The 25,590-nt window shown below is 60.2% G+C and overlaps 1 protein-coding gene across 1 annotated transcript; it reads left to right on the top strand.

Moving 5' to 3' along the window:
- Positions 1 to 2,172: 2,172 nt before the first annotated feature.
- LOC144734799 (semaphorin-6A-like) lies at positions 2,173 to 25,435 on the top strand. The gene is made up of 13 exons (XM_078617182.1): positions 2,173 to 3,770; positions 12,077 to 12,182; positions 12,940 to 13,000; positions 16,624 to 16,686; positions 18,811 to 18,912; positions 19,176 to 19,266; positions 19,683 to 19,802; positions 20,625 to 20,713; positions 20,830 to 21,059; positions 22,773 to 22,904; positions 23,385 to 23,540; positions 24,347 to 24,535; positions 25,273 to 25,435. Exons 1-13 carry the CDS (start codon positions 3,653 to 3,655, stop codon positions 25,433 to 25,435), a joined length of 1,620 nt encoding a protein of 539 aa, XP_078473308.1. The 5' UTR covers positions 2,173 to 3,652.
- The last annotated feature ends 155 nt before the right edge of the window (positions 25,436 to 25,590 follow it).

The following is a 25,590-nucleotide window of genomic DNA, read 5'->3' as shown; positions in this document are numbered from 1 at the left end:
CACCTAGGCCAGGGTCTCGGCAACCTGCGGGTCAGGAGTTGCATGCGGCTCTTCGAGGCCCGCGCCGTGATGTTGTTCGTTGAGGATGCGTCGTCTCGAATTCGCCACACGGTGCACTGCGGCTCTTGAAATATCGAGGGTTGATTTTTTTGTTTGTTACCGAATTCGAAAAAAAATGTCTCTTTTGTTTTTTGGTTGCCGACCCTTGACCTCGTCAGCGTGCTCGTTACCAGCTCCGGTTTGGCAGCAGAGGTCTCACTCCGAATTACCGTAGCGACATGTTTTAATCGGCTGCGTGTCGCTGTGTTAAGGCTTTCTTGTTTCTCGCTCCACACGAATCCTCAGGTTCTTCCCAAGCCAAAGTTATGCCCTCCCTTCTCTATGCTTGCAAAACTTTATAGGAACATCTGCTCCGGGTTGAAATATTCAGGCTGGCCCTGCCTACGATCCATACTGGGTTTAACCAAACTGGATTACAGTGTGAGGAGCTCACAGATCCTTAAAGGCTCTGGACGCAGCCCCATCAGTGATCTCCTCCAGCAGGCAAGGCTGCGTTGGCTGGCTCAGCCATCGCATGGCCAAGCAGCTTCTGTTCAGCCGGATGACAGAGGGGGCTAAACGGGCGTGGCACGGGCTAGAGAAGCGATGGGCTGATGCGGTCCGTGAGGATGTGGAGCTTATTGGTTTTGCCGGTGACTGGTACCAGCGGTGTCAAGATCGACCTCTGGACAAGAGGCTCGTGAAGGACGCTGCTGCTGCTGGGCAGTTGGAGGCAGTCGCCCTCCAGCAACAACGGCTGGCGGAGGAGTGATGCTCACAACAACGAGCCGAGCGCCGTGCGGATAAAACGCAGTGAGTTGGCACAGTGGGGGGACACAGTTATATAGGTATGTGTGTTTAACTTCTTTCGCTCCGTACGTAGCAAACCGTGCTACTTGGAGATGCGAGGGAAAGACAACAAACTGGACACAGTCATTCCAGTCAGCAGCGAGCCTTCCGCACTTCACGTGGCTTCAAAGTGCACCTAGCCTGGTACAAGCCCATTGGAGACGTCACCATCATTTTATGGCGACTGGTGGCTGTTGCGTAAGTGATTGTGGTGTGTGTGGGTGTTTGCGGTGGTGGCCGTGGTCTGACGGTGGTGAGTGGTGTGGCTGGCGTGTGTGTTCGTGGTGAGTGGTAGTTGTGGTTGTGTGTGTGTGTGCACGATACACACACAATACACACACAATACACACGCAATACACACACAATACACACACATACACCATCCCAACACTCCCCACCCCGCCATACACACACCCCAGACACACACCCCAGACGCACACCCCAGACACACAAAGACAAAGTTCCCCCGTGAAGCCTTCACAGACTGTGGGGGCAAGTGCTGTTAGAGAGTAGCACCTATAAAGGCACGGCACATGATATGGTGGGTGGCGAGTACCACGCCCGACCGCCTTTGTATCCATAGTGGCTACGCATACACATTGCAACAGGTACTCATTCGAGGCTGAGTCGACCTTGGGGAGGCCCAGAACCGATTCAGATAAGATAATCATCACCGATGTTGGTGGCCGTGAGCGAGAATCGAAATCAGGCCGCCGGGTTCGTAGCGCAACGTAGCGCTAACCACTACACCACCGCTCTCCTCACACACAAAAGACAAAGATTCACCGTATAGCCTGGACAGACTGTTGGGGCAAGTGGTGTTAGCGAGCACCTCCCTTCACACGCACACACGCACACACACACGCACCCGTACAACCCAGTCTCATCTCTGCACCTGCTCCCTCTCTCTGATGCTGCAGATGGCTCCCTCCCTCCCCCCTCCACCCCCTCCCCTCTCCACCCCCTCCCCCTACCACCCCCTCCCCTCTCCACCCCCTCCCCCCTGTCTCTCACTCCCCCGTCATCACCCCCCCCGCTCCTCCTTTCACCCCCCTCCCCCTCCTCTCCCAAATCCCCTCCGCGGACGCGTGGAGCTCATCTCGGGGCGGAGCCGCTCATCCCGTGGTGGGGGGTCAGGGGGGAGGGGGGAGAGTCAGGATTGGGGGGAGGAGGGGGAGGGGACTCAGGATTGGGGGGGGGGGGCAGTTGGGGGGGGGGGCTGTGGGGGGAGCTGCACCGTGCAGCCGCTGCCGTCACTCGAATGCGGCTCCACTCTCCGCGATCTCATCTCCACCTCCTCATCACAATCCTCCTCGCCATCTCCTCCTATCCTCTCTCCCCCCATCTCCCCTCATCTCCCCCCATCTCCCCTCATCTCCCCTCATCTCCCCCCATCTCCCCTCATCTCCCCCCATCTCCTCTCTCCCTGCATCTGTCGACGCTCCGTGTCTGCGACTTCGCGAGCCCAGGTGAATCGGTGGGAACCGGGAGCCTGCGTCTGCCTCCCTGTGTCTTGAGCTCTCCGTGTCTCTGTCTCCCCCTGTGTCTCTGTCTCGTGTCTGTCTCTCTGTCTCGTGTCTGTCTCCCTATCTCTCCCCTGTCTCTCTGTCTCGTGTCTGTCTCTCTGTCTCGTGTCTGTTTCCCTGTGTCTATCCCCTGTCTCTCCCCTGTCTCCCTGTCTCTCCCCTGTCTCCCTGTGTCTCTCCCCTGTTTCTCTGTCTCGTGTCTATCTCTCCGTGTCACTGTCTCCCTGTGTCTCCCCCTGTCTCTCTGTCTCTCCGTGTCTGTCTCTCCGTGTCACTGTCTCCCCGTGTCTATGTGTCGTATCCCTGTCCCGTGCCTCTGACTCTGCGTCTCTCTCTCCCATGTCTCTCGTCTCGTCGTCTCTGGCGCTCCTCAAGTGTCGGCATTGTTTCGACACTAACCCCTTCCTCACCGTCTCATCATTCAACCCCTAAACCCTCACCCGTCACTCACCCTCTCAGCATTCTCCCCTTCCATCACCCCTCACCTCGTCACCCTCACCCTCTCAAATTCCACCCCCTTCACTCACCCCTCACCCTTTCAACATTCACCCTTTCACTCACCCTCACCCCCTCACCCTATCAACATTCACCCTCCCCTCACCCCTCACCCCTTCCCTCACCGCTCACCCCACAGTCGATAAGTAATTTTCACAGAGCAAACATCGGGAGGCGCCCAAGGCGAGGCTGGAATGCTGATGCCCCAGTGGTCGATGTGCGCGTGGCGATGATGGGTGATGTTTGGGTGATGTTTCTGTGTTGATGTTGGGGTGATGTTGATGTCCCAGTGGCCGATGTGCGGATGTGCGCGTGGCGATGTTGGGTGATGTTGGGGTGATGTTGGGGTGATGTTTCTGTGTTGATGTTGAGGTGATGTTGGTATAGCAGTGGTCGATGTGCGCGTGGTGATGTTGGGTGATGTTGGGTGATGTGGGGTGATGTGGGGTGATGTTGATGTCCCAGTGGCCGATGTGCCTATCTGTGTGTGTGTTGATGTTGGGGGATGTTGATGTGGCGATGCTGTGATGGTGACAATGTACCGGTGTGTGGTAATGTCAGGGGATATTATGGTGATGTGATGCTGTTTGTGTGGTCGTGGTGTTGTGTTGATGTTGTACGTGGTGATATTCGCGGATGTTGTGATGATGTTACAGTGACGTCTGCATGGTAATGAGGTGTGTGTGTGTGTGTTGTGGTAATGCTGTGTTGATGTTAACGATGTTGATGGTGTGGGGGCGGTGATGTTGGTCAGCATGGCGGCCCCTTCTCTCTGCCTGCTGCTGCTGCTGCTCGCCGTCTCTCGCGCTCTCCACGCGTTCCCTGCCGACGTCGACCCCATCACCATCACTGTCGGCAGAGGTGAGGCACGCTCACCCCTTCTCACCCCGCGCCTCACTCACTCACCTCGCCCCTCACTCACCCAGAGCCCCACTCACCCCGAGCCTCACTCACCCCGCGCCCCACTCACCCCGCGCCCCACTCACCCCGCGCCTCACTCACCCAGAGCCTCACTCACCCCGAGCCTCACTCACCCCGCGCCCCACTCACCCCGCGCCCCACTCACCCCGAGCCTCACTCACCCAGAGCCCCACTCACCCCGCGCCCCACTCACCCCGCGCCCCACTCACCCCGAGCCTCACTCACCCAGAGCCCCACTCACCCCGAGCCTCACTCACCCAGAGCCCCACTCACCCGAGGAGCCCCACTCACCCCGCCCCTCACTCACCCCGAGCCCCACTCACCCCGCCCCTCACTCACTCACCCAGAGCCCCACTCACCCCGCCCCTCACTCACTCACCCGAGGAGCCCCACTCACCCCGTGCCTCACTCACCCTGCGCCTCCCTCACCCCGCCCCTCACTCACCCCGCGCCTCACTAACCCCGAGGAGCCTCACTCTCTCGGCTTTCGCACAGAGCCACAGAGTGAAACCACAGATGAGTGGCGGGACGGTAGCAGCCAGAACCGGCGCGCGCTGCTAACAATTGCCCGCGCTCTGCGGTCCTGTATTTGGATGTTTCGACCCAACTATTTCATGAATGGGATTGTGCACATTTCCAGGGGCGATGCTGGGATCTGAAAGCACGCCCGGGTCTCCGTGCCGCTCCGCAAACGGTCGCGTCAGCGGTTCCCAAATTGGAACGCGGGCGGTGTCCCAACTTAGCCTGACCCCGGCTGACCCCCGGGGTACGCGCGCACGCACGCGCGCGCGTGTGGTGTGTGTCGCAGACACAAAAGCGTCGCAGGGGGAGCGGTGGCGCAGTGGTCGGCGCGCTGGGCTACGAACCCGGCCACTCGAGTTCGATTACCGCTCACCAACACCAGTGACGATTCTCTGAATCGGTTCTGGGCCTCGCCTAGGTGGACTCGGCCTCAAATCGGTTACACGGTGCTATGTGTGAACATCGCCGATGGGGAGACAAAGGCGTGGTGTTGGCCACCCACCCTCTCGTGTGCCGTGCCGGCCTTCATAGGCGCTGCTTGCTAACAGCACTTGCCCCAACAGTCTGTAGCAAGCTATACGGGGGATTTTTGCATTTTGTGTAGTAACGCTTATGACTCGTTCACACCGGAGTTGGAGGCACACTTGTTTATTTAACACCACACGTTGTGACATACACACTGAGGGGGTATCGGCCCCCTCACCCGTCTATCTGAGGACACACCTCTAGGCTAACCCTAGCCTGCCTCTGAGTCCTCCTCTAATGGGCTAGGGGAGGCTATCTTGGCCCGACACTGGTCAGTCGGGCCCGGTACCCAGAGTCCAGACCAGCACTGGCTCTGGCTCTGGTACCACGCCACTGGCTCGAGCCTGCGCGGTCCTGATAAGGACGGCGTGCCAGGGGGAGACCAGGGCTCTATCTAGGACGTCTTCCGTCTTCTCTTCTTAGCTAACACAACACTCCCGAGCCCTTCGATACATTCCCCTTTTATACCCAACCCCTCCCTGAGGGGTGGGGCCCCGGGGGATCATAATGACCGAATCGACCCCCCAGGGTGTCTGGCGCGGACGTCGCAGAGGGCACCTGCTCGTGCACTCATGTAGCCCCGCCTACTGTGTTTGTTTACCATAGGCTGCCATGCATAACGGGCTCTCTCTCTAACACCCCTACATCACTCCCCCCCGCATAGCATGCAGCCGTCCCGGCTGCCAACATACAAAAATTTGACAATAAAGGTGCCTTCACCCCCTGACCGCGCGTGTGCCTCACTATTTTTGAACAATAACAGGAACCAGAACAAGAACGCAACAGCAAGATGAGAAAACAACCCGTCGCACCCCCCCCCCGAATAAATACGAATTCCGTAAAAAAAACAGCCTATATACAATCAGCAGGGAACCCACCACGCACACACAACACACGGTGAAGCCAACATATGTACATCCGAGGAGTGGGGAACACACCACCCACACAACATCCAATGAACACAACAGCTATGTACACATTTTCCGGCCTCACAACAGTTTGCGCATTTTAGCGCGCGTCCTTGCAGCGGGCCCCTCACACGGGGTAACCGCGCGTGGCGGACCATCAGGTGGCAATTGTCCGTCTTGGGGTGAGCATTCATCCGACTCCGCGTGACCCTCGGTATCCGCAGGAGGGGTGATTGGGCGTGAGCCCGTCACTCCTGATGCACCTGAAGGTGGCACAGCCGGCAAGGCATTAGGTGAGAGCGACGGAGACGGACCCAGCGAGTCGGCCGACCCCCCACATGCTTGGCCACGCGCGTGTGAAGTGTGATTGTGTACCGCAGAGAAGGGTTTTAACCTAGAGGGGTGCACGAACCATCGCCGCTTCCCCCACTTGATGCGCACGCACTGCGGTCGTAACACCTCCACCACTTCCACAGGGCCCCGCCACGGCCGCACCAGTTTAGAGGAGGTTGCCAGTGGCACCTGGGGGCAGTGCAGCCATGCCTTGTCCCCCGGCTTCCACTGCAGCATGTGCGCTCGACTCAATCTGAGGCGCTCATTCGCCTTCTGACGGAGGTCAGAGTTTTGCATTGCAGCATCCCGTGCCTCGGTCAATTTGTCCAGATTAAATTTAACGTGGTCAGCCAGATTAGTTTTTCCCTGCGGCACGGGGATCTGCAACTGGGCACGAACAGGCGGGTCTGGTTCTCGGCCGTACATGAGGTAAAAGGGAGAAAACCCCGTAGCTGCATGGGGTGCCATCCGGTACGCCGCCAAGACCCCCTGAATTTGTAGGTCCCAATCCGTTTGCGAGTCCGAAACTTGTTGTGATAACATGGACGTGATGGTGCGATGCAACCGTTCGACCATCCCGTCAGTTTGTGGGTGATATGGGGAGGTCCGAATTTTCTTTGTGCCCAGGAGATCACAGACTTGTCTGAGTAGTTTACCGGAAAAATTTCTGCCCTGGTCGGTCAGCAGCCTCTCCGGAGCACCTTTGTCCAGGACATAACCCTGAACAAAGGCCTCCACGATGGCTGCTGCCGACTGGTTGGCCAGAGGCCAGGCCATAGGCCAGCGTGTAAAATACTCGACACCAGTCAACAAATATCTATTCCCCCTGGGGGTGGCGGGGAATGGTCCCAAAATGTCCAGAGCGACCAGCTCGTTTATCCTGGACACTTTGATCGATTGCAAGGGCGGGTTAGACTCCCGTGCCGGCGGTTTGCGTTGTGCACATCGAGGGCATGATCCCAACAAATCCCCAACATCCCTCGTCATGCCAGGCCAATAAAAATCAAGTTGCAGCAAGGCGAGAGTCTTTTGGGTCCCCAGGTGTAGGAGGCGCTCATGAGCGGCCCATACCACCCTGCCCCGCAACCCAGTAGGGACCACCAGCCGATGTCGACGCGACTTCCCGTCCCAATGCATCAGCAGGCCTTGGCACATTTCCCATGCGTCGGAACCACCTCTTTTTCCCCCCGCCGCACCGCCAACGCGACGTCGCCACCCGAGGAGGGACACATCCTCCATCTGGAGGCGCCCCCAGTCAATGACGGGCAACCCCAACAGGGAATCTTTGCCCTGTTGTTCGATCGAATTAGTAACTACTGTATCGTCGTCGTTGGCGGCCGCCAAGACAGGAACCGATGTGTCCCCTGGAGGTCTGCAACGTCCAGACCCCAGGAGGCATGCACACTCGGAGGTGGTTGGCAAGCGCGACAGAGCGTCCGCGTTGGTGTGGCGAACGCCCTTACGGTATGTGGTTTGGAAATCGTAATCCTGGAGGACCTCCAACCATCGGGACAATTGTCCCGATGGCTGTTGAACCCTCAGGGCGTACTGCAGTGCCGCATGATCTGTGCGGACGGTGAAATGCCGACCGTACAGATATGGGCGATACTGTTGGATGAAATGGACAATTGCCAACAGTTCCCTACGGGTGACACAATATCGTTGCTCCGCTGGAGACAACACCCGACTGCCGTACGCAACCACACGTTCCACGCCGTCAACCACCTGGGAGAGCACGCCCCCAATACCCGTGTTGCTCGCATCGGTGTCGAGCAAGAATGGTTTTGAAAAATCAGGGTAAATCAGGGGAGGAGCGTTTACCAAAGCGTCCCGAAGGGAGCAAAAAGCAGCTTCCTCCTCCTGACCCCAGCAGAACCGAACCCCTTTTGATGTTAAAGCGTGTAGGGGTTTTGCTATAGTCGCAAAATTAGCGACGAAGCGTCTATAATACGACGCAAACCCAATAAAACTCCTAACCTCTCCCACTGAGGTGGGAGTCGGCCAGGAGCTTACACACTGCGTTTTGGCGGGATCGGTAGAAATACCTGAGCGTCCCACGATGTGCCCCAAATAACGCACCGACTCGCGTAACAAATGGCATTTTTGGGGCTTAAATTTCAAATTAGCAGCCCGCATCTTTAGGAAAACCGCCCGCAACCTCTGGAGATGTTCATCAAAAGTTTTGCCAAAGACAATAACGTCATCCAAATAAATCAGGCACGACTCCCATTGCAATCCAGCCAAAACCAATTCCATCAACCGCTGGAAAGTTGCCGGCGCTGAGTGTAAGCCCATCGGCAACCGGTTGAATTGAAACAGGCCGTGCGGAGTACGGAAAGCAGTTTTAGGCTTTGAATCATCGTCCAGAGGAAGCTGCCAGAATCCCGAAAGTAAGTCCAATGTGGAGAAGAATCGCGCTCCCGCCAAGGCGTCAAGCGATTCGTCCATCCGTGGGAGCGGGTATGCGTCGGCAACCGTAATTTTATTAAGGCGCCGAAAGTCAACGCAAAACCGCAACGAACCGTCCTGCTTCTTAACCAGGACGATCGGCGCTCCCCAAGGGCTGTTGGAGGGAGAAATGATGTCGGCGGCTAGCATGTCATCAACAGCCGATTTGACATGGTCCTTTTCGGCGGGACTCAACCGAAAAGGATTCTGGCGTATTGGCGCACTGTCACCCGTATCAATATGGTGACGCAGCAGATTAGTGCAGCCCAAATCGTATTTATCCCGACTGAAAACGTCGGAAAATTCCCTTAGTAGTGTCTTAAGACGTTGACGCTCTAAATTTGACAGGTCCGTCGATCCCGCACAAAGCGCCTCGAGCCACCCTTCATCGCTGTCCGAACGTGGTCGCGGTGCAGGGACAGCGCCGACATGACTCGCGACGGGTTCCTCACAGGGCACCGGCGTTGCGTGAGCAAGCACGGTCCCCTGTGGGACCACCACCGTCTGCGAGCCCACATTGAGGACCGCGATGAAGGGTTCTCCTTCCCCTCTCACTATGGTCTGGGCCGGGAGTAAATCAGGTCCACTGACCCCGGCCCTAGACGGTCCCAACAGAACCCCTTGAGCCCCAATGCCCTTAGCGAAGGGCCGCCGAAGTTTCAAAGGAATCAACATTTGCGCCCCCGGAGGAACGCGCACCGTTCTATCTACGAACGCCGGCACCGTCGCGAACGCCGTCCGGCTCGTAGCGGGGGATGGCAGAAACGCCATGCGTCGGCCCGATGGGAGCTCAATGCATCCCTGGTCGATTAATATCCTAATCGGCATTTTGGCCAGGAAGTCCGTCCCCAGCAGGCACGGAACCGCCAGCGAGGAGGAAACAAAAATCGGCCCAGACAATTTAATATCCCCGACACAAATTTGGGCACGAATTTGTCCGATGATGCCAAGTGAACCCCCGTTAGCAGCAAAGAATGGCACGTTAACAGGCATCAAAGGACGGCTTTGGGCAGGGAGAATGTTATAAATCAACTCCGAAATAATGGTCGCCGATGCTCCTGTATCGACCAGGATGCGCACCTCGACCCCATCGATGTGGCCCACAACGGCCGACGACCCTGACGACGCGGCTACAACCCGATGGGCCAACACGGACCACTGGCTGGGTTCAATCTGAGTACCCAGAGCGGTGCGTGTTGGTGCCATGGTACGCGATATTGGCCCCCCCTTCGCTGCGGTGTTTGAGTGTGTGACGGGCGTGTGCGTGGGCCAAGCATGAGGGGTGCCGCGACTCGCCGGATTATGATGGTGGAGCTTGTGACGAGGGCCGGCGTCCCGTTGAGGTGTCGTCCTGCGCTGCCCAGGAGAGCGGCACCCCGAGGCGACGTGGCCCCGGATGCCGCAGTTGTAACAGCGTGGAAGCGCTGGTGACGACGATGGATGTTGTAGACGGCTTGAACCGGCCCGGTCCTCCCGTACTCCTGCTCCATGCTGCCGTTGATGGTCGATGGCGCAAACCTCTTCCGCCGGGAGGGTGGCTGCAGCGACGGCACGCCCGCTCGCCGCCTTGCTGGCCTTCCGTCGTTGAGAGGACAGGTTTGCGTGGAGAAGACGGGCCGCTTGGAGGGAGCACATCTCTGCATCGTCCTGTGCGACAATGACGATGTCTAAGTCGTCCGCCAGCAAAAGTATCTTCTCTGTCACCATGGCGTCGACACCCTCGTCATCCATTCGTGGAAAGGCCTCCTTCGCCAGTGCCAGGAGGCTTGTGCGGTACGCCAGGGGCGACTCCTTCGTCCCCCGCTGGCGATCGTAAAAGAGTTGGCGACAGTCCGATGGTGGACCATATACCGCCGACAGCACCTGCATCGCCTTCCGCAGCGTGGAGCGCCTCTCCTTCGAAGCCGATGTTAGAGTGGCGAGGGCGTCGCTGTCGAGAAGTGCTGGCAGCGCGCGGAGAGCCTCGGCGTCTGTCCACTGTGCCATCTCCTGGTGAGCGAGGAAGCGCCGCTGGAAGCCGCCCCAGTCGCCATCCTCGCCCACAAATTCCTTGAGTGGAGGTAGCCGCTGATGTAAGGCAGCGGCTGCAGAGGAAGAACGCACTCCCTCGTCCGCCTCACTCAAGTCAGCGTCGGCACGAACCAGCGATGGCATCGCCGGTCGCACCCGTGGTGACGTTCCGCCCGTTGGTGGTGACGCGGCAGGTACTGTACTCCCGCCGTTGGACGCGATGCTTAGAGCGGCCACGCCCTCAACAGCAGCTGCGGCGATGGCGGGAGTTTCAAAATGTTGCTCCGTGGAAATGGCGGGAAGGCGCTGTGATCGTCGGCTGCCGTTGCCCCGTGGCGGTCCCGCAGCCCCCAGCTGCGTGATGGTGTCGAGCATGGCGGCTGCGGCGTACAGCAGCTCGGTCAGCTTCGCGTGCGCCTCCCTCAGCCCCTCCATCGACGGCTCCCCTTCCTCCAGCTGCTGTGGCGTGGATGCGCCCAGCCCCGGCTGGTCGATGGCATCTTCAGCCGTCTCGGGCCCTCCGACTGCAGTGGTGTCTTCTGCCTCTGGTACCCCGACTCGAGTCGTCCGGCGTGTATCCATGTTCGTACTTTGTTTCACTTCTGACGCCAGATGTAGTAACGCTTATGACTCGTTCACACCGGAGTTGGAGGCACACTTGTTTATTTAACACCACACGTTGTGACATACACACTGAGGGGGTATCGGCCCCCTCACCCGTCTATCTGAGGACACACCTCTAGGCTAACCCTAGCCTGCCTCTGAGTCCTCCTCTAATGGGCTAGGGGAGGCTATCTTGGCCCGACACTGGTCAGTCGGGCCCGGTACCCAGAGTCCAGACCAGCACTGGCTCTGGCTCTGGTACCACGCCACTGGCTCGAGCCTGCGCGGTCCTGATAAGGACGGCGTGCCAGGGGGAGACCAGGGCTCTATCTAGGACGTCTTCCGTCTTCTCTTCTTAGCTAACACAACACTCCCGAGCCCTTCGATACATTCCCCTTTTATACCCAACCCCTCCCTGAGGGGTGGGGCCCCGGGGGATCATAATGACCGAATCGACCCCCCAGGGTGTCTGGCGCGGACGTCGCAGAGGGCACCTGCTTGTGCACACATGTAGCCCCGCCTACTGTGTTTGTTTACCATAGGCTGCCATGCATAACGGGCTCTCTCTCTAACACCCCTACATTTGTAGCAGATGCAGGAGCGTCGGTAGGGGAGCGGTGGCGCAGTGGTTAGCGCACTGCGCAGAGAATGATCACGCACGTTAGTGACGAATACTTGAACCGGTTCCTGAATCCTCCTCTAGGTCGACTCAGCCATTAATGAGTACAAGGTGTGGTGTGTACACATCACGACTGGGGAGACAAAGGCGGCCGGGCGTGGCGCTGGCAACACCGCCCCGATTCTCGCGTTGTGTTTGGCCAATCATGGGCGCTCGCTGACTGCACTTGCCCCAACAGTCTGTGGAGGCTACACGGGGGATCTTTGTCTGTGTCACAGACAGCGAGAGTCTCCCCGTGTTCCTGGGAGAGGACGACTCCACCAACAGCAGCCTCAACGTCCAGCTGCTGCTCCAGATCGGAGCACGCCTGCTCATAGCAGGGCGGTATGGCCTCACACAGGCACCACCCACTTCACACAGGCACCGCCCACTTCACACAGGCACCACCCACTTCACACAGACACCACCCACTTCACACAGGCACCACCCACTTCACACAGACACCACCCACTTCACACAGGCACCGCCCACTTCACACAGGCACCGCCCACTTCACACAGACACCACCCACTTCACACAGGCACCGCCCACTTCACACAGGCACTGCCCACTTCACACGGGCACCACCCACTTCACACAGGCACCGCCCACTTCACACAGGCACCGCCCACTTCACACAGGCAGCGCCCACTTCACACAGGCACCACCCACTTCACACAGGCACCGCCCACTTCACACAGGCACCACCCACTTCACACAGGCACCACCCACTTCACACAGGCACCGCCCACTTCACACAGGCACCGCCCACTTCACACGGACACCACCCACTTCACACAGGCACCGCCCACTTCACACAGGCACCGCCCACTTCACACAGGCACCACCCACTTCACACAGGCACCGCCCACTTCACACAGGCACCGCCCACTTCACACGGACACCACCCACTTCACACAGGCACCGCCCACTTCACACAGGCACCGCCCACTTCACACAGGCACCACCCACTTCACACAGGCACCGCCCACTTCACACAGGCACCGCCCACTTCACACAGGCACCGCCCACTTCACACAGACACCACCCACTTCACACAGGCGTCACCCGGCACTCACGCGAATGTCTCTGCTCCTCACAGGGACCACGTGTTCACTGTGGACCTGAGCCGCCCCGTGCACGGCGCCATCACCCACAGCACGGTGAGCGGCGGTGAGGGGTGCGGGGTCGGCGGTGAGGGGTGTGGGGTCGGCGGTGAAGGGTGTGGGGTCGGCGGTGAGGGGTGTGGGGTCGGCGGTGAGGGGTGCGGGGTCGGCGGTGAGGGGTGTGGGGTCGGCGGTGAAGGGTGTGGGGTCGGCGGTGAGGGGTGTGGGGTCGGCGGTGAGGGGTGTGGGGTCGGCGGTGAAGGGTGTGGGGTCGGCGGTGAGGGGTGTGGGGTCGGCGGTGAGGGGTGTGGGGTCGGCGGTGAGGGGTGTGGGGTCGGCGGTGAGGGGTGTGGGGTCGGCGGTGAGGGGTGCGGGGTCGGCGGTGAGGGGTGTGGGGTCGGCGGTGAGGGGTGTGGGGTCGGCGGTGAGGGGTATGGGGTCGGCGGTGAGGGGTGTGGGGTCGGCGGTGAGGGGTGTGGGGTCGGCGGTGAGCGAGCGTCAGGGGTGCGGTGGTGAAATGGAGAGCGGTGGTGCAGCGGTTAGCGCACTGGTGCTACGAAAACGGCGGCCCGAGTTCGATTCTCCACTCACGAACAATAACTGTGGCGAATATTTGAACCGGTCCTGCCGGGGTCTCCCCTAGGTCGACTTAGCCTTGAATGAGTGCAGTAGCTGGTGTGTGTAAGTATCAGCACTGGGGAGACAAAGGCGGTCGGGCGTGGTGATGGCCACATCACCGCCTCGTGTGGCACTTGCCCCCAACAACGCATCCAGGGAATGTTTGTGAAGAGTGAGAGTGAGGGTGAGTGTGTGATGGTGTGAGAGTGAGGGTGAGTGTGTGATGGTGTGAGAGTGAGGTTGAGGGTGAGGGTGTTGATGGTGTGAGTGTGTGATGGTGTGATGGTGTGAGAGTGATGGTGTGAGAGTGATGGTGTGATGGTGTGAGAGTGATGGTGTGATGGTGTGAGAGTGAGGGTGTTGATGGTGTGAGAGTGTGAGGGGTGAGGGTGAGTGTGTTGATGGTGTGAGAGTGAGGTGTGAGGGTGTTGATGGTGTGAGAGTGATGGTGTGATGGTGTGAGAGTGAGGGTGTTGATGGTGTGAGAGTGAGGGTGTTGATGGTGTGAGAGTGAGGGTGTTGATGGTGTGAGAGTGAGGGTGTTGATGGTGTGAGAGTGTGAGGGGTGAGGGTGAGTGTGTTGATGGTGTGAGAGTGAGGGTGAGTGTGTGATGGTGTGAGAGTGATGGTGTGATGGTGTGAGAGTGAGGGTGTTGATGGTGTGAGAGTGAGGGTGTTGATGGTGTGAGAGTGTGAGGGGTGAGGGTGAGTGTGTTGATGGTGTGAGAGTGAGGTGTGAGGGTGTTGATGGTGTGAGAGTGATGGTGTGATGGTGTGAGAGTGAGGGTGTTGATGGTGTGAGAGTGAGGGTGTTGATGGTGTGAGAGTGAGGGTGTTGATGGTGTGAGAGTGTGAGGGGTGAGGGTGAGTGTGTTGATGGTGTGAGAGTGAGGTGTGAGGGTGTTGATGGTGTGAGAGTGATGGTGTGATGGTGTGAGAGTGAGGGTGTTGATGGTGTGAGAGTGAGGGTGTTGATGGTGTGAGAGTGAGGGTGAGGGTGTTGATGGTGTGAGAGTGAGAGTGAGGGTGAGTGTGTGATGGTGTGAGAGTGAGGGTGAGTGTGTGATGGTGTGAGAGTGAGGGTGAGTGTGTGATGGTGTGAGAGTGAGGTTGAGGGTGAGGGTGTTGATGGTGTGATGGTGTGAGAGTGAGAGGTGAGGGTGTTGATGGTGTGAGAGTGAGGGTGAGTGTGTGATGGTGTGAGAGTGAGGTTGAGGGTGAGGGTGTTGATGGTGTGATGGTGTGATGGTGTGAGAGTGAGAGGTGAGGGTGTTGATGGTGTGAGAGTGAGGGTGAGTGTGTGATGGTGTGAGAGTGAGGGTGAGTGTGTGATGGTGTGAGAGTGAGGTTGAGGGTGAGGGTGTTGATGGTGTGATGGTGTGATGGTGTGAGAGTGAGAGGTGAGGGTGATGATGGTGTGAGAGTGAGGGTGAGTGTGTGATGGTGTGAGAGTGAGGTTGAGGGTGTTGATGGTGTGATGGTGTGATGGTGTGAGAGTGAGGGTGAGTATGTGATGGTGTGAGAGTGAGAGTGAGTGTGTGATGGTGTGAGAGTGAGGTTGAGGGTGAGGGTGTTGATGGTATGATGGTGTGATGGTGTAGGAGTGAGAGGTGAGGGGGTTGATGGTGTGAGAGTGAGGGTGAGTGTGTGATGGTGTGAGAGTGAGGTTGAGGGTGAGGGTGTTGATGGTGTGATGGTGTGAGAGTGAGAGGTCAGGGTGTTGATGGTGTGAGAGTGAGGGTGAGTGTGTGATGGTGTGAGAGTGAGGTTGAGGGTGAGGGTGTTGATGGTGTGAGTGTGTGATGGTGTGAGAGTGAGGGTGAGTGTGTGATGGTGTGAGAGTGAGGGTGAGTGTGTGATGGTGTGAGAGTGAGGTTGAGGGTGAGGGTGTTGATGGTGTGATGGTGTGATGGTGTGAGAGTGAGAGGTGAGGGTGTTGATGGTGTGAGAGTGAGGGTGAGTGTGTGATGGTGTGAGAGTGAGGGTGTTGATGGTGTGATGGTGTGATGGTGTGAGAGTGAGAGGTGAGGGTGTTGATGGTGTGAGAGTGATGGTGTGATGGTGTGAGAGTGATGGTGTGATGGTGTGAGAGTGAGAGGTGAGGGTGTTGATGGTGTGAGAGTGAGGGTGAGTGTGTGATGGTGTGAGAGTGAGGTTGAGGGTGAGGGTGTTGATGGTGTGATGGTGTGATGGTATGAGAGTGAGAGGTGAGGGTGTTGATGGTGTGAGAGTGAGGGTGAGTGTGTGATGGTTTGATGGTGAGGTTGAGGGTGAGGGTGTTGATGGTGTGATGGTGTGATGGTGTGAGAGTGAGAGGTGAGGGTGTTGATGGTGTGAGAGTGAGGGTGAGTGTGTGATGGTGTGAGAGTGAGGTTGAGGGTGAAGGTGTTGATGGTGTGATGGTGTGAGAGTGAGGGTGAGTATGTGATGGTGTGAGAGTGAGGGTGAGTGTGTGATGGTGTGAGAGTGAGGGTGTTGATGGTGTGATGGTGTGATGGTGTGAGAGTGAGAGGTGAGGGTGTTGATGGTGTGAGAGTGAGGGTGAGTGTGTGATGGTGTGAGAGTGAGGTTGAGGGTGAGGGTGTTGATGGTGTGATGGTGTGATGGTGTGAGAGTGAGAGGTGAGGGTGTTGATGGTGTGAGAGTGAGGGTGAGTGTGTGATGGTGTGAGAGTGAGGGTGTTGATGGTGTGATGGTGTGATGGTGTGAGAGTGAGAGGTGAGGGTGTTGATGGTGTGAGAGTGATGGTGTGATGGTGTGAGAGTGATGGTGTGATGGTGTGAGAGTGAGGAGTGAGGGTGTTGATGGTGTGATGGTGTGAGAGTGAGAGGTGAGGGTGTTGATGGTGTGAGTGATGGTGTGAGAGTGAGGGTGTTGATGGTGTGAGAGTGTGAGGGGTGAGGGTGAGTGTGTTGATGGTGTGAGAGTGAGGTGTGAGGGTGTTGATGGTGTGATGGAGTGATGGTGTGACTTGTGAGAGTGAGATGAGTGCGGAGCGTGATGAGTGAGGAGCGTGATGGGTGAAGAGCGTGATGGGTGAGGAGTGTTTTTTTTTATCGCAGAAGCTGACGTGGATGGCGGAGCGCCAGGAGGTGGACCGGTGTCTCATGAACGGCAAGACGGAGGTGAGGCCAGACGACCACGAGGGCCCCTCTCTCACGGCTCAGGAGTCTCCAACCTGCGGCTCTTGAACACCCACTTCGTGACGCTCTTCATCAACATTCACCACCGTCTCACATTCACCACGCAGTGCATTGCGGCTCGAGGAGTATTGAGGGTTTATTTTGTACCGAGTTTTGGTTGCCAACCCCTGGTCATCACGGTGGATAGATGTTAACCCCCTCGCCTGGTACACAGGAGGTCGTGGGTTCGATCCCGACCCTGACAGCTGCTGCTGTATATTTGGAGTTTGCGTGTCTGTCTCTCTCATCATCATCACGGTGGCTAGATGTTATCTACCTCGCCTGGTACACAGGAGGTCGTGGGTTCGATCCCGACCCGGACACCTGCTGCTGTATATTTGGAGTTTGCGTGTATGTCTCTCTCATCATCATCACGGTGGCTAGATGTTGACTACCTCGCCTGGTACACAGGAGGTCGTGGGTTCGATCCCGACCCTGACAGCTGCTGCTGTATATTTGGAGTTTGCGTGTCTGTCTCTCTCATCATCATCACGGTGGCTAGATGTTGACTACCTCGCCTGGTACACAGGAGGTCGTGGGTTCGATCCCGACCCTGACAGCTGCTGCTGTATATTTGGAGCTTGCGTGTCTGTCTCTCTCATCATCATCACGGTGGCTAGATGTTGACTACCTCGCCTGGTACACAGGAGGTCGTGGGTTCGATCCCGACCCTGACAGCTGCTGCTGTATATTTGGAGCTTGCGTGTCTCTCTCTCTCAACATCACGGTGGCTAGGAGATGTTAACTACCTCGCTTGGTCTACAGGAGGTCGTGGGTTCGATCCCAACCCTGACACCTGCTGCTGTATATTTGGAGTTTGCGTCTCTCTCATCATCATCACGGTGGCTAGGAGATGTTAACTACCTCGCTTGGTCTACAGGAGGTCGTGGGTTCGATCCCAACCCTGACACCTGCTGCTGTATATTTGGAGTTTGCGTGTCTCTCTCTCTCATCATCACCGTGGCTAGGAGATGTTGATTACCTCGCCTGGTACACAGGAGGTCGTGGGTTCGATCCCAACCCTGACACCTGCTGCTGTATATTTGGAGTTTGCGTGTCTCTCTTCCCGTGGTCGCGTGAATTTTTCTCCAGGTCCTCCGGTTTTTCCCCTCCACATTTAGAATCAACATCACGCGTTTAGAGCATTTCGCCGCTATAAATGTCCACGTAGCAAGCCACTTCGTTGAGCTGTCACTTGCGATAGCCAGGTCGCTTCTTGAAAAGAGCGCTACGTAGCTCAGTGGGGCCTTACCTGGTCAAATCTTTTTTAAATAAAAAAAACAAATAGTCCGTATGAGCTCCCTCTTCCTCATAGCGCAGCGCGATCCTCGGGAAGGAAGTCGCTGCCGTGTGTCACAGACACAGCCTGAGGTGCGTTCACAGCACGGGGCGATGGCTGCTGTGTGATCTCGCCTAGGGGCACCCCCAGTGGCAGCAGTCCCTGTGTATTAGTCTGTCAGTTGAGTAATTCGCGCGGTGCTAACTTGTTGACATTTTGGCGACAAAAAATTTGGACCACGAATCCGGCGCACGTCGTTGGCCTACTCGTGCGAATGACGTCACGGGAATCTTTAACCGCCCGCGTGAATATCAGCCGCAGTATTGACCGGGGCGGCCGCCGGGCTCGAACCGCGAGCGTCTGCGAACACGCGGTGAACGATGGGGCCGCCCCTGGGCCACCGCCCTTCGTGGCCGTTGGCAACGCGGGTGACACCGGCGTCACTCGGGGGAGCCGCGTGTCAGCGCCGCGTGTCAGCGCCGCGTGTGGGGGGGGGGAGGTGGTCAGTGCGCTGCGAGACGATGAACCCAGCAGAGGCCCGAGTTCTATTCCCGCTCACGGCCGCCCACACCGGTGACGATTATCTGAACCTGTGCTGGGCATCCCCAAGGTCGGCTTAGCCTTAAACGAGTACCTAGTGTGGTGTGTAAAAAGACAAAGGTGGCCGGGCATGGTGCTGGCCACCCGCCCCCTCGTGTGCCTTGCCGGCTTTCACAGGCGCTGGCTAAACAGCCCTTGCCCCCAAAAGTCTGTGGAGGCTGTACGGGGGATGTTTGTCTTCGCCGCAGGAGGAGTGTCACAACTTCATCAAGGTGGTTGCGCCACGAGGAGACGGACTTCTCTTTGTGTGCGGCACCAACGCATACAGCCCCACGTGCAGGAACTACCAGGTACTGCTGCCTGGGTCACACACACAGCAGTGACACACTCGCAGTGTCACCCACAGCAGTGTCACACACGGAGCGTCAGACACACAGCAGTGACACACACAGCAGTGACACACACGGAGTGTCAGACACACAGAAGCAGTGTCACGCAGTGTCTATTCCTAGTGCCCCTGCGTGTGTTTGTGCACGTGTGTGTGCATGTGTGTGCGTGTGTGTGCATGTGTGTGTGTGTATGTGTGTGTGTGTGCGCGTATGTGCGTGGACAGCTGGCGGACCTGTCCTTCACAGGGGAGCAGACGAGTGGCCTCGCCAAGTGTCCCTTCGACCCCCGGCAGGGAGGGGCGGCCGCCTTCGCAGGTCCGTAGGGTCGCAGAGAGACGCCAGCGACACGCGTGTGTCCATGTGTGTCCATGTGTGTACGTGTGTGTCCGTGTGTGTCCGTGTGTGTACGTGTGTGTACGTGTGTGTACGTGTGTGTACGTGCGTGGGGGAGCGGTGGCAAAGTGGTGAGTGCACTGCGCGACGAGCCCGGCCACCCGAGTGCCATTCCCGCTCACGGCCACCAACAGCGGTGGCGATTATCCAAACCGGTCTCGGGCCTCCCCTAGGTCGACTCAGCCTCAAATTAGCGCTTGGTACGGCGCGCAATCAAAATCAGCGCTGGGGAAACAAAGGCGGCCGGGCGTGGTGTTTTGCCACATCGTGGGTGCCGCTCGCACTTGCCCCCAACAGGCCGCGCGCGCTAGCCGGGGGACCTTTATCTGTGCGTGCAGGCGAGCGTCTCTACTCGGCCACGGCCGTGGACCCCCTGGGGGTGGACGCGGTGGTCTACGGGAGCCTGGGGCCCGGGCCCCCCCTGCGCTCCCTCAAACTCGACTCCAAGTGGCTCAAGGGTACTGACCCCCCCCTCACCGACCCCCCCCCCCTCACTGACCCCTCACCCACCCTGCCCTCACCAACCTCCCCCTCACCGACCCCCCCCACCCTCACCGACCCCCCCCCCCCTCACCGACCCCCCCCCTCCCCGACTCCCCCCTCACCGACCCCCCCCTCCCCGACTCCCCCCCTCACCGACCCCCCCCCCCTCACCGACCCCCCCCCTCCCCGACTCCCCCCCTCACCGACCCCCCCCCTCCCCGACTCCCCCCCTCACCGACCCCCCCCACCCTCACCGACCCCCCCCCCCTCACCGACCCTCCCCCTCACCGACCCCCCCCTCACCGACCCCCCCCCCCTCACCGACCCCCCCCCTCACCGACCCCCCCCCCTCACCGACCCCCCCCCTCCCCGACCCCCCCCTCACCGACCCCCCCCCTCACCGACCCCCCCCCTCCCCGACCCCCCCCACCCTCACCGACCCCCCCCCCCTCACCGACTCCCCCCTCACCGACCCCCCCCACCCTCACCGCCCGACCCCCCCTGTGGGAGGGTTTGTTGTTGTTGTTGTATCATGCGCGTACCATGAGTCTCACATGTTGTGTCAAGTATGTGCCACATCGTGTGTTTGGGCACGTGTTGCATTAGACTGTCATGCTCGTGCCAGGTCGTGTCACGTCACGAGCACTGTGTCAAGGCAGGTGTGTGCGCGTGCCACGCGTGTCGTGTGTCAGGTTGTGTTGTGTGTCACGCGTGTCTTGTGTATCCTGCGTCACGCGTGTCGTGCGTCACGTGTGTCTTGTGTGTCGTGCGTCACGCGTGTGCCATGCGATGCACAGAGCCCGTGTTCGTGAGGGTGCTGGAGCACGGGCAGCATGTCTACTTCTTCTTCACGGAGATCGCCATTGAGCTCAGCTCCATGGGCAAGGTGACGCGCCCTTCACTCACACACACACCGGCTTTCACTCACGAGTTCCTTCACTTGTGTAGGCGTGCTGACAAGCGTGCTGACAAGGCGCGTCGCTGCCCCCCCTCCCCCCCCAGGTGTTGTTCTCGCGCGTGGCGCGCGTCTGCAAGAGCGACGCGGGGGGCTCTCAGCGCGTGCTGGACGGCCACTGGAGCTCGTTCGTGAAGGCGCGACTCAACTGCTCGGTGGGGGGCGAGGCGCCGGGGGACGCCCCCTTCTACTTCAACGAGCTCCAGGGGGTCTCCGAGGTGCTCTACATCGGGGGTCGCGAGCTCGTGCTCGGGGTCTTCACCACCCCCCTCAACAGGTGCCCCCCCCTCCACCCCCTCCACCCCGACCCCACACCCTCCACCCCCTTCACCCCGACCCCACCCCCTCCACCCCGACCCCCTCCACCCCAACCCCAACCCCTCCACCCCCTCCACCCCGACCCCCTCCACCCCAACCCCACCCCCTCCACCCCGACCCCACTCCCTCCACCCCCTCCACCCCGACCCCACCCCCTCCACCCCGACCCCACCCCGACCCCACCCCCTCCACCCCCTCCACCCCAACCCCACCCCATCCACCCCAACCCCACCCCCTCCACCCCAACCCCACCCCCTCCACCCCAACCCCACCCCCTCCACCCCCTCCACCCCAACCCCACCCCATCCACCCCCTCCACCCCAACCCCACCTCATCCACCCCCTCCACCCCGACCCCACCCCCTCCACCCCCTCCACCCCCTCCACCCCAACCCCACCCCATCCACGCCCTCCACCCCAACCCCACCCCATCCACCCCAACCCCACCCCCTCCACCCCGACCCCACCCCATCCACCCCCTCCACCCCAACCCCACCCCATCCACCCCAACCCCACCCCCTCCACCCCAACCCCACCCCCTCCACCCCCTCCACCCCAACCCCACCCCCTCCACCCCCTCCACCCCAACCCCACCCCCTCCACCCCCTCCACCCCAACCCCACCCCATCCACCCCCTCCACCCCAACCCCACCCCATCCACCCCAACCCCACCCCCTCCACCCCGACCCCACCCCCTCCACCCCCTCCACCCCGACCCCACCCCCTCCACCCCCTCCACCCCGACCCCACCCCCTCCACCCCCTCCACCCCAACCCCACCCCATCCACCCCAACCCCACCCCATCCACCCCAACCCCACCCCCTCCACCCCAACCCCACCCCCTCCACCCCCTCCACCCCAACCCCACCCCCTCCACCCCCTCCACCCCAACCCCACCCCCTCCACCCCCTCCACCCCAACCCCACCCCATCCACCCCCTCCACCCCAACCCCACCCCATCCACCCCAACCCCACCCCCTCCACCCCGACCCCACCCCCTCCACCCCCTCCACCCCGACCCCACCCCCTCCACCCCCTCCACCCCGACCCCACCCCCTCCACCCCCTCCACCCCAACCCCACCCCATCCACCCCAACCCCACCCCATCCACCCCAACCCCACCCCCTCCACCCCGACCCCACCCCCTCCACCCCGACAGCACTGCGCTGGGCGCCTCGCTGTCGAGGAGACGTTACGACCCTCGCCTGCCGCGAAGGAGCGCGTGGGTTCGAGCCCAGACCCTGACGATGCCCGCGGTATATTTGGAGCCCGCGTGTTCTCCCCCCGTTCTGCAGCTTGTGAATGCGAAATTGTGTTTGTGTGTTTATGAGTGATCGAGTGTGGGGAGTGGTAGTGTCGTGGTTAGGGCGCTGCGCTATGAACCCGGTGACCCGAGTTCGATTCCTGCTCCTCACGGCCAACACCAGTGACGATTATCTGAACCGGTCCTGGGCCTCCCCTAGGTCGACTCAGCCTCAAATGAGTGCCTGTTGCGGTGCGTAAACATCCCCACTAAGAGAGACAAAAGTGGCCGGCCGTGGTTCTGGCCACCCACCCCCTCGTGTGCCGTGCTGGCCTGCGTAGGTGCTCCTCGCTAACAGCACTTGCCCCAGCAGTCCCCAAGAGGCTACACGGGGTAGCTTTGTCTTTACATGGTGCGCGCGTGTGCGCAGCATCCACGGCTCGGCCGTGTGCGCGTTCGACATGGAGGACGTGGCCAGCACCTTCCAGGGCCGCTACTCGGAGCAGCGAGGGCCCGACGGGCCCTGGCTCGCCGTGCCGGAGGCCCGCACGCCCACACCCAGGTGCATCACAACACAGCCCCGCCATCACACCGTGCCATCACACCACTCTCACACCACTCCCATCACACTACTCCCATCACACCGTGCCATCACACTGTGCCATCACAGCATACCATCACACCACTCCCATCACACCGTGCCATCACACCATACCATCACACCACTCCCATCACACCACTCTCATCATACCGTGCCATCACACCACTCCCATCACACCGTGCCATCACACCATGCCATCACACCACTCTCATCACACCACTCCCATCACACCACTCTCATCATTCCCATACCCCTGACATCATGCCATGTGGCTGTGATCCCTTGTGTGTCCCTGTGTCCCTGTGTCCACATGTCTCTCTGTCTCACATGTCTCAGCCCTTGTCACCCCATGTGTCACCCCATGTGTCACCCCGTGTGTCACCCTGCGTCTCATCCCCCGCGTCTCATCCCCCGCGTCTCATCCTCCGCGTCTCGCGCCAGGCCCGGTGCGTGTGCGGGCGAGGGGGAGGCGGCTGCGTTCCCCCGCTCGCCGCTGCTGCCGGACGAGGCGCTGAGCTTCGCCAAGACGCACCCGCTGGCTCACCGCGCCGTCGCCGCCGTCTCCCCGCAGCCCTGGTTCGTGCGCTCCGGCACCCGGTGAGAACAGCAACAACGTCACACCGCCGCAGCGCTTGCGCCAGGCTAGGTGCACCCTGAGGCCGGCACGGGAAGTGCGGAAGGCTCGCTGGCAGGAGGTCGCCGGACAGCCCCAGGTGCGATGGGTTGACTGCCAGACTTGACTGGCAGATGCACCACCTGTGGAAAAGTACAAAGATCCCCCGTATAGCCTCAACAGGCTTTTGGGGAAAGCGGACCCACGAAAGCCGGCACGGCATACGAGTGGGTGGGTAGCCAGCACCACGTTCGACCGCCTTTGTCTCCCCAGTGCCGATGTTTATACACTGCACCAGGTACTCATTTAAGGCTGAGTCGACTTAGGGAACGCCAAGAACCGGTTCAGATAAACGTCACTGGTGTTGACCGCGAGTACGAATCGAACTCGGGTCGCTAGGTTTATAGCGCAGCGCGCTAACCACTACCCTAACCAATCCCCATCTGTGAGATCATGCACGCACACACAGATGTGCATGCACACACACAGATGTGCATGCACACACACACAGATGTGCATGCACACACACACACAGATGTGCATGCACACACACACACAGATGTGCATGCACACACACACACACACAAAGATGTGCATGCACACACACACACAGATGTGCATGCACACACACACACAGATGTGCATGCACACACACACATGCAGACGCACACACAGAGAGCGCCAGCTTTCGGACCACCGTAGGACTCAAAACGCTGGATTCAGAATAATCCATCTTAACGCGCGACCTCTGCGTGACCCCCGGCGTGACCCCCCCCGACCCCCCGCCCAGCTACCGGCTGACCCACATCGCGGTGGACGTGAGGGCGGGGCGCCACGGCAACGAGACGGTGGTGCTGCTCGCCGCGCAGAGCGGCGTGCTGCTCAAGCTGCTGCTGCCGCCGGGCGGCGGTGGTGGCGGTGGTGGCGCCGTGCTGCTCGAGGAGGCGGAGCCCTACAGCGCCCGCGAGTACGCGCACACGTGGGGAGACGCACACGTGGGGGAGACGCACACGTGGGGGGAGACGCACACGTGGGGGGAGACGCGCACACGTGGGGAGACGCACACGTGGGGGGAGACGCACACGTGGGGGGAGACGCGCACACGTGGGGAGACGCACACGTGGGGGAGACGCACACGTGGGGGGAGACGCGCACACGTGGGGAGACGCACACGTGGGGGAGACGCACACGTGGGGAGACGCACACGTGGGGAGACACACACGTGGGGGGAGACGCACACGTGGGGAGACGCACACGTGGGGAGACGCACACGTGGGGAGACACACACGTGGGGGGAGACGCACACGTGGGGAGACGCACACGTGGGGAGACGCACACGTGGGGGAGACGCACACGTGGGGAGACGCACACGTAGGGAGACACACACGTGGGGGGAGACGCACACGTGGGGGGAGACGCACACGTGGGGGGAGACGCACCGCACGTCCACACGCTCGTCGCTGAAGCTGGCCCTGAGCGAAATTGAACTCGTGTCCCGTGTCCCACTCTATGCCCTCCCCGTATCTCTCCGCATGTCTGCCCTCCCACGATCCCCCCCCCCCCCCCGGCCCGTGTGTTCCCCACGTGTTCCCCCATCCACCGCCCTCCACCCCATGTTCCCCGTGTCTCCCTCATGTACCCCTTCCATGTCATCCCGTGTGTCCCACGTCGTGTGTGTCCCTGCTGCGTGTGCCATCACGTGTCCCCCGCCCCCAGCTGTGGCGAGCGGTCCCCGCGCGCGGTGCGGGCGCTGCTCGTGGACGCGGAGCGCCACGCCGTCTTCCTCGCCTTCTCCTCCTGCGTGCTGCGCCTCCCGCTCAGCCACTGCGCGCGGCACGCAGACTGCAAGAAGTGCGGCACACGCCTAGCACATGGCTAGCACACGGCTAGCACACGGCTAGCACACGCCTAGCACATGGCTAGCACACGGCTAGCACACGCCACAGCACACGCCTAGCACACGCCTTGCACACGCCTAGCACACGGCTAGCACACGCCTAGCACACGCACACCTTCTCACGACTTCTTCGTGAA

Source organism: Lampetra planeri, chromosome 53, assembly GCF_965212315.1.
Source record: "Lampetra planeri chromosome 53, kcLamPlan1.2.h2, whole genome shotgun sequence".
NCBI lineage: Eukaryota > Metazoa > Chordata > Hyperoartia > Petromyzontiformes > Petromyzontidae > Lampetra > Lampetra planeri.
Note: the sequence above shows the minus strand (reverse complement) of the source record. Positions and strands in the feature narration are given on the sequence as shown.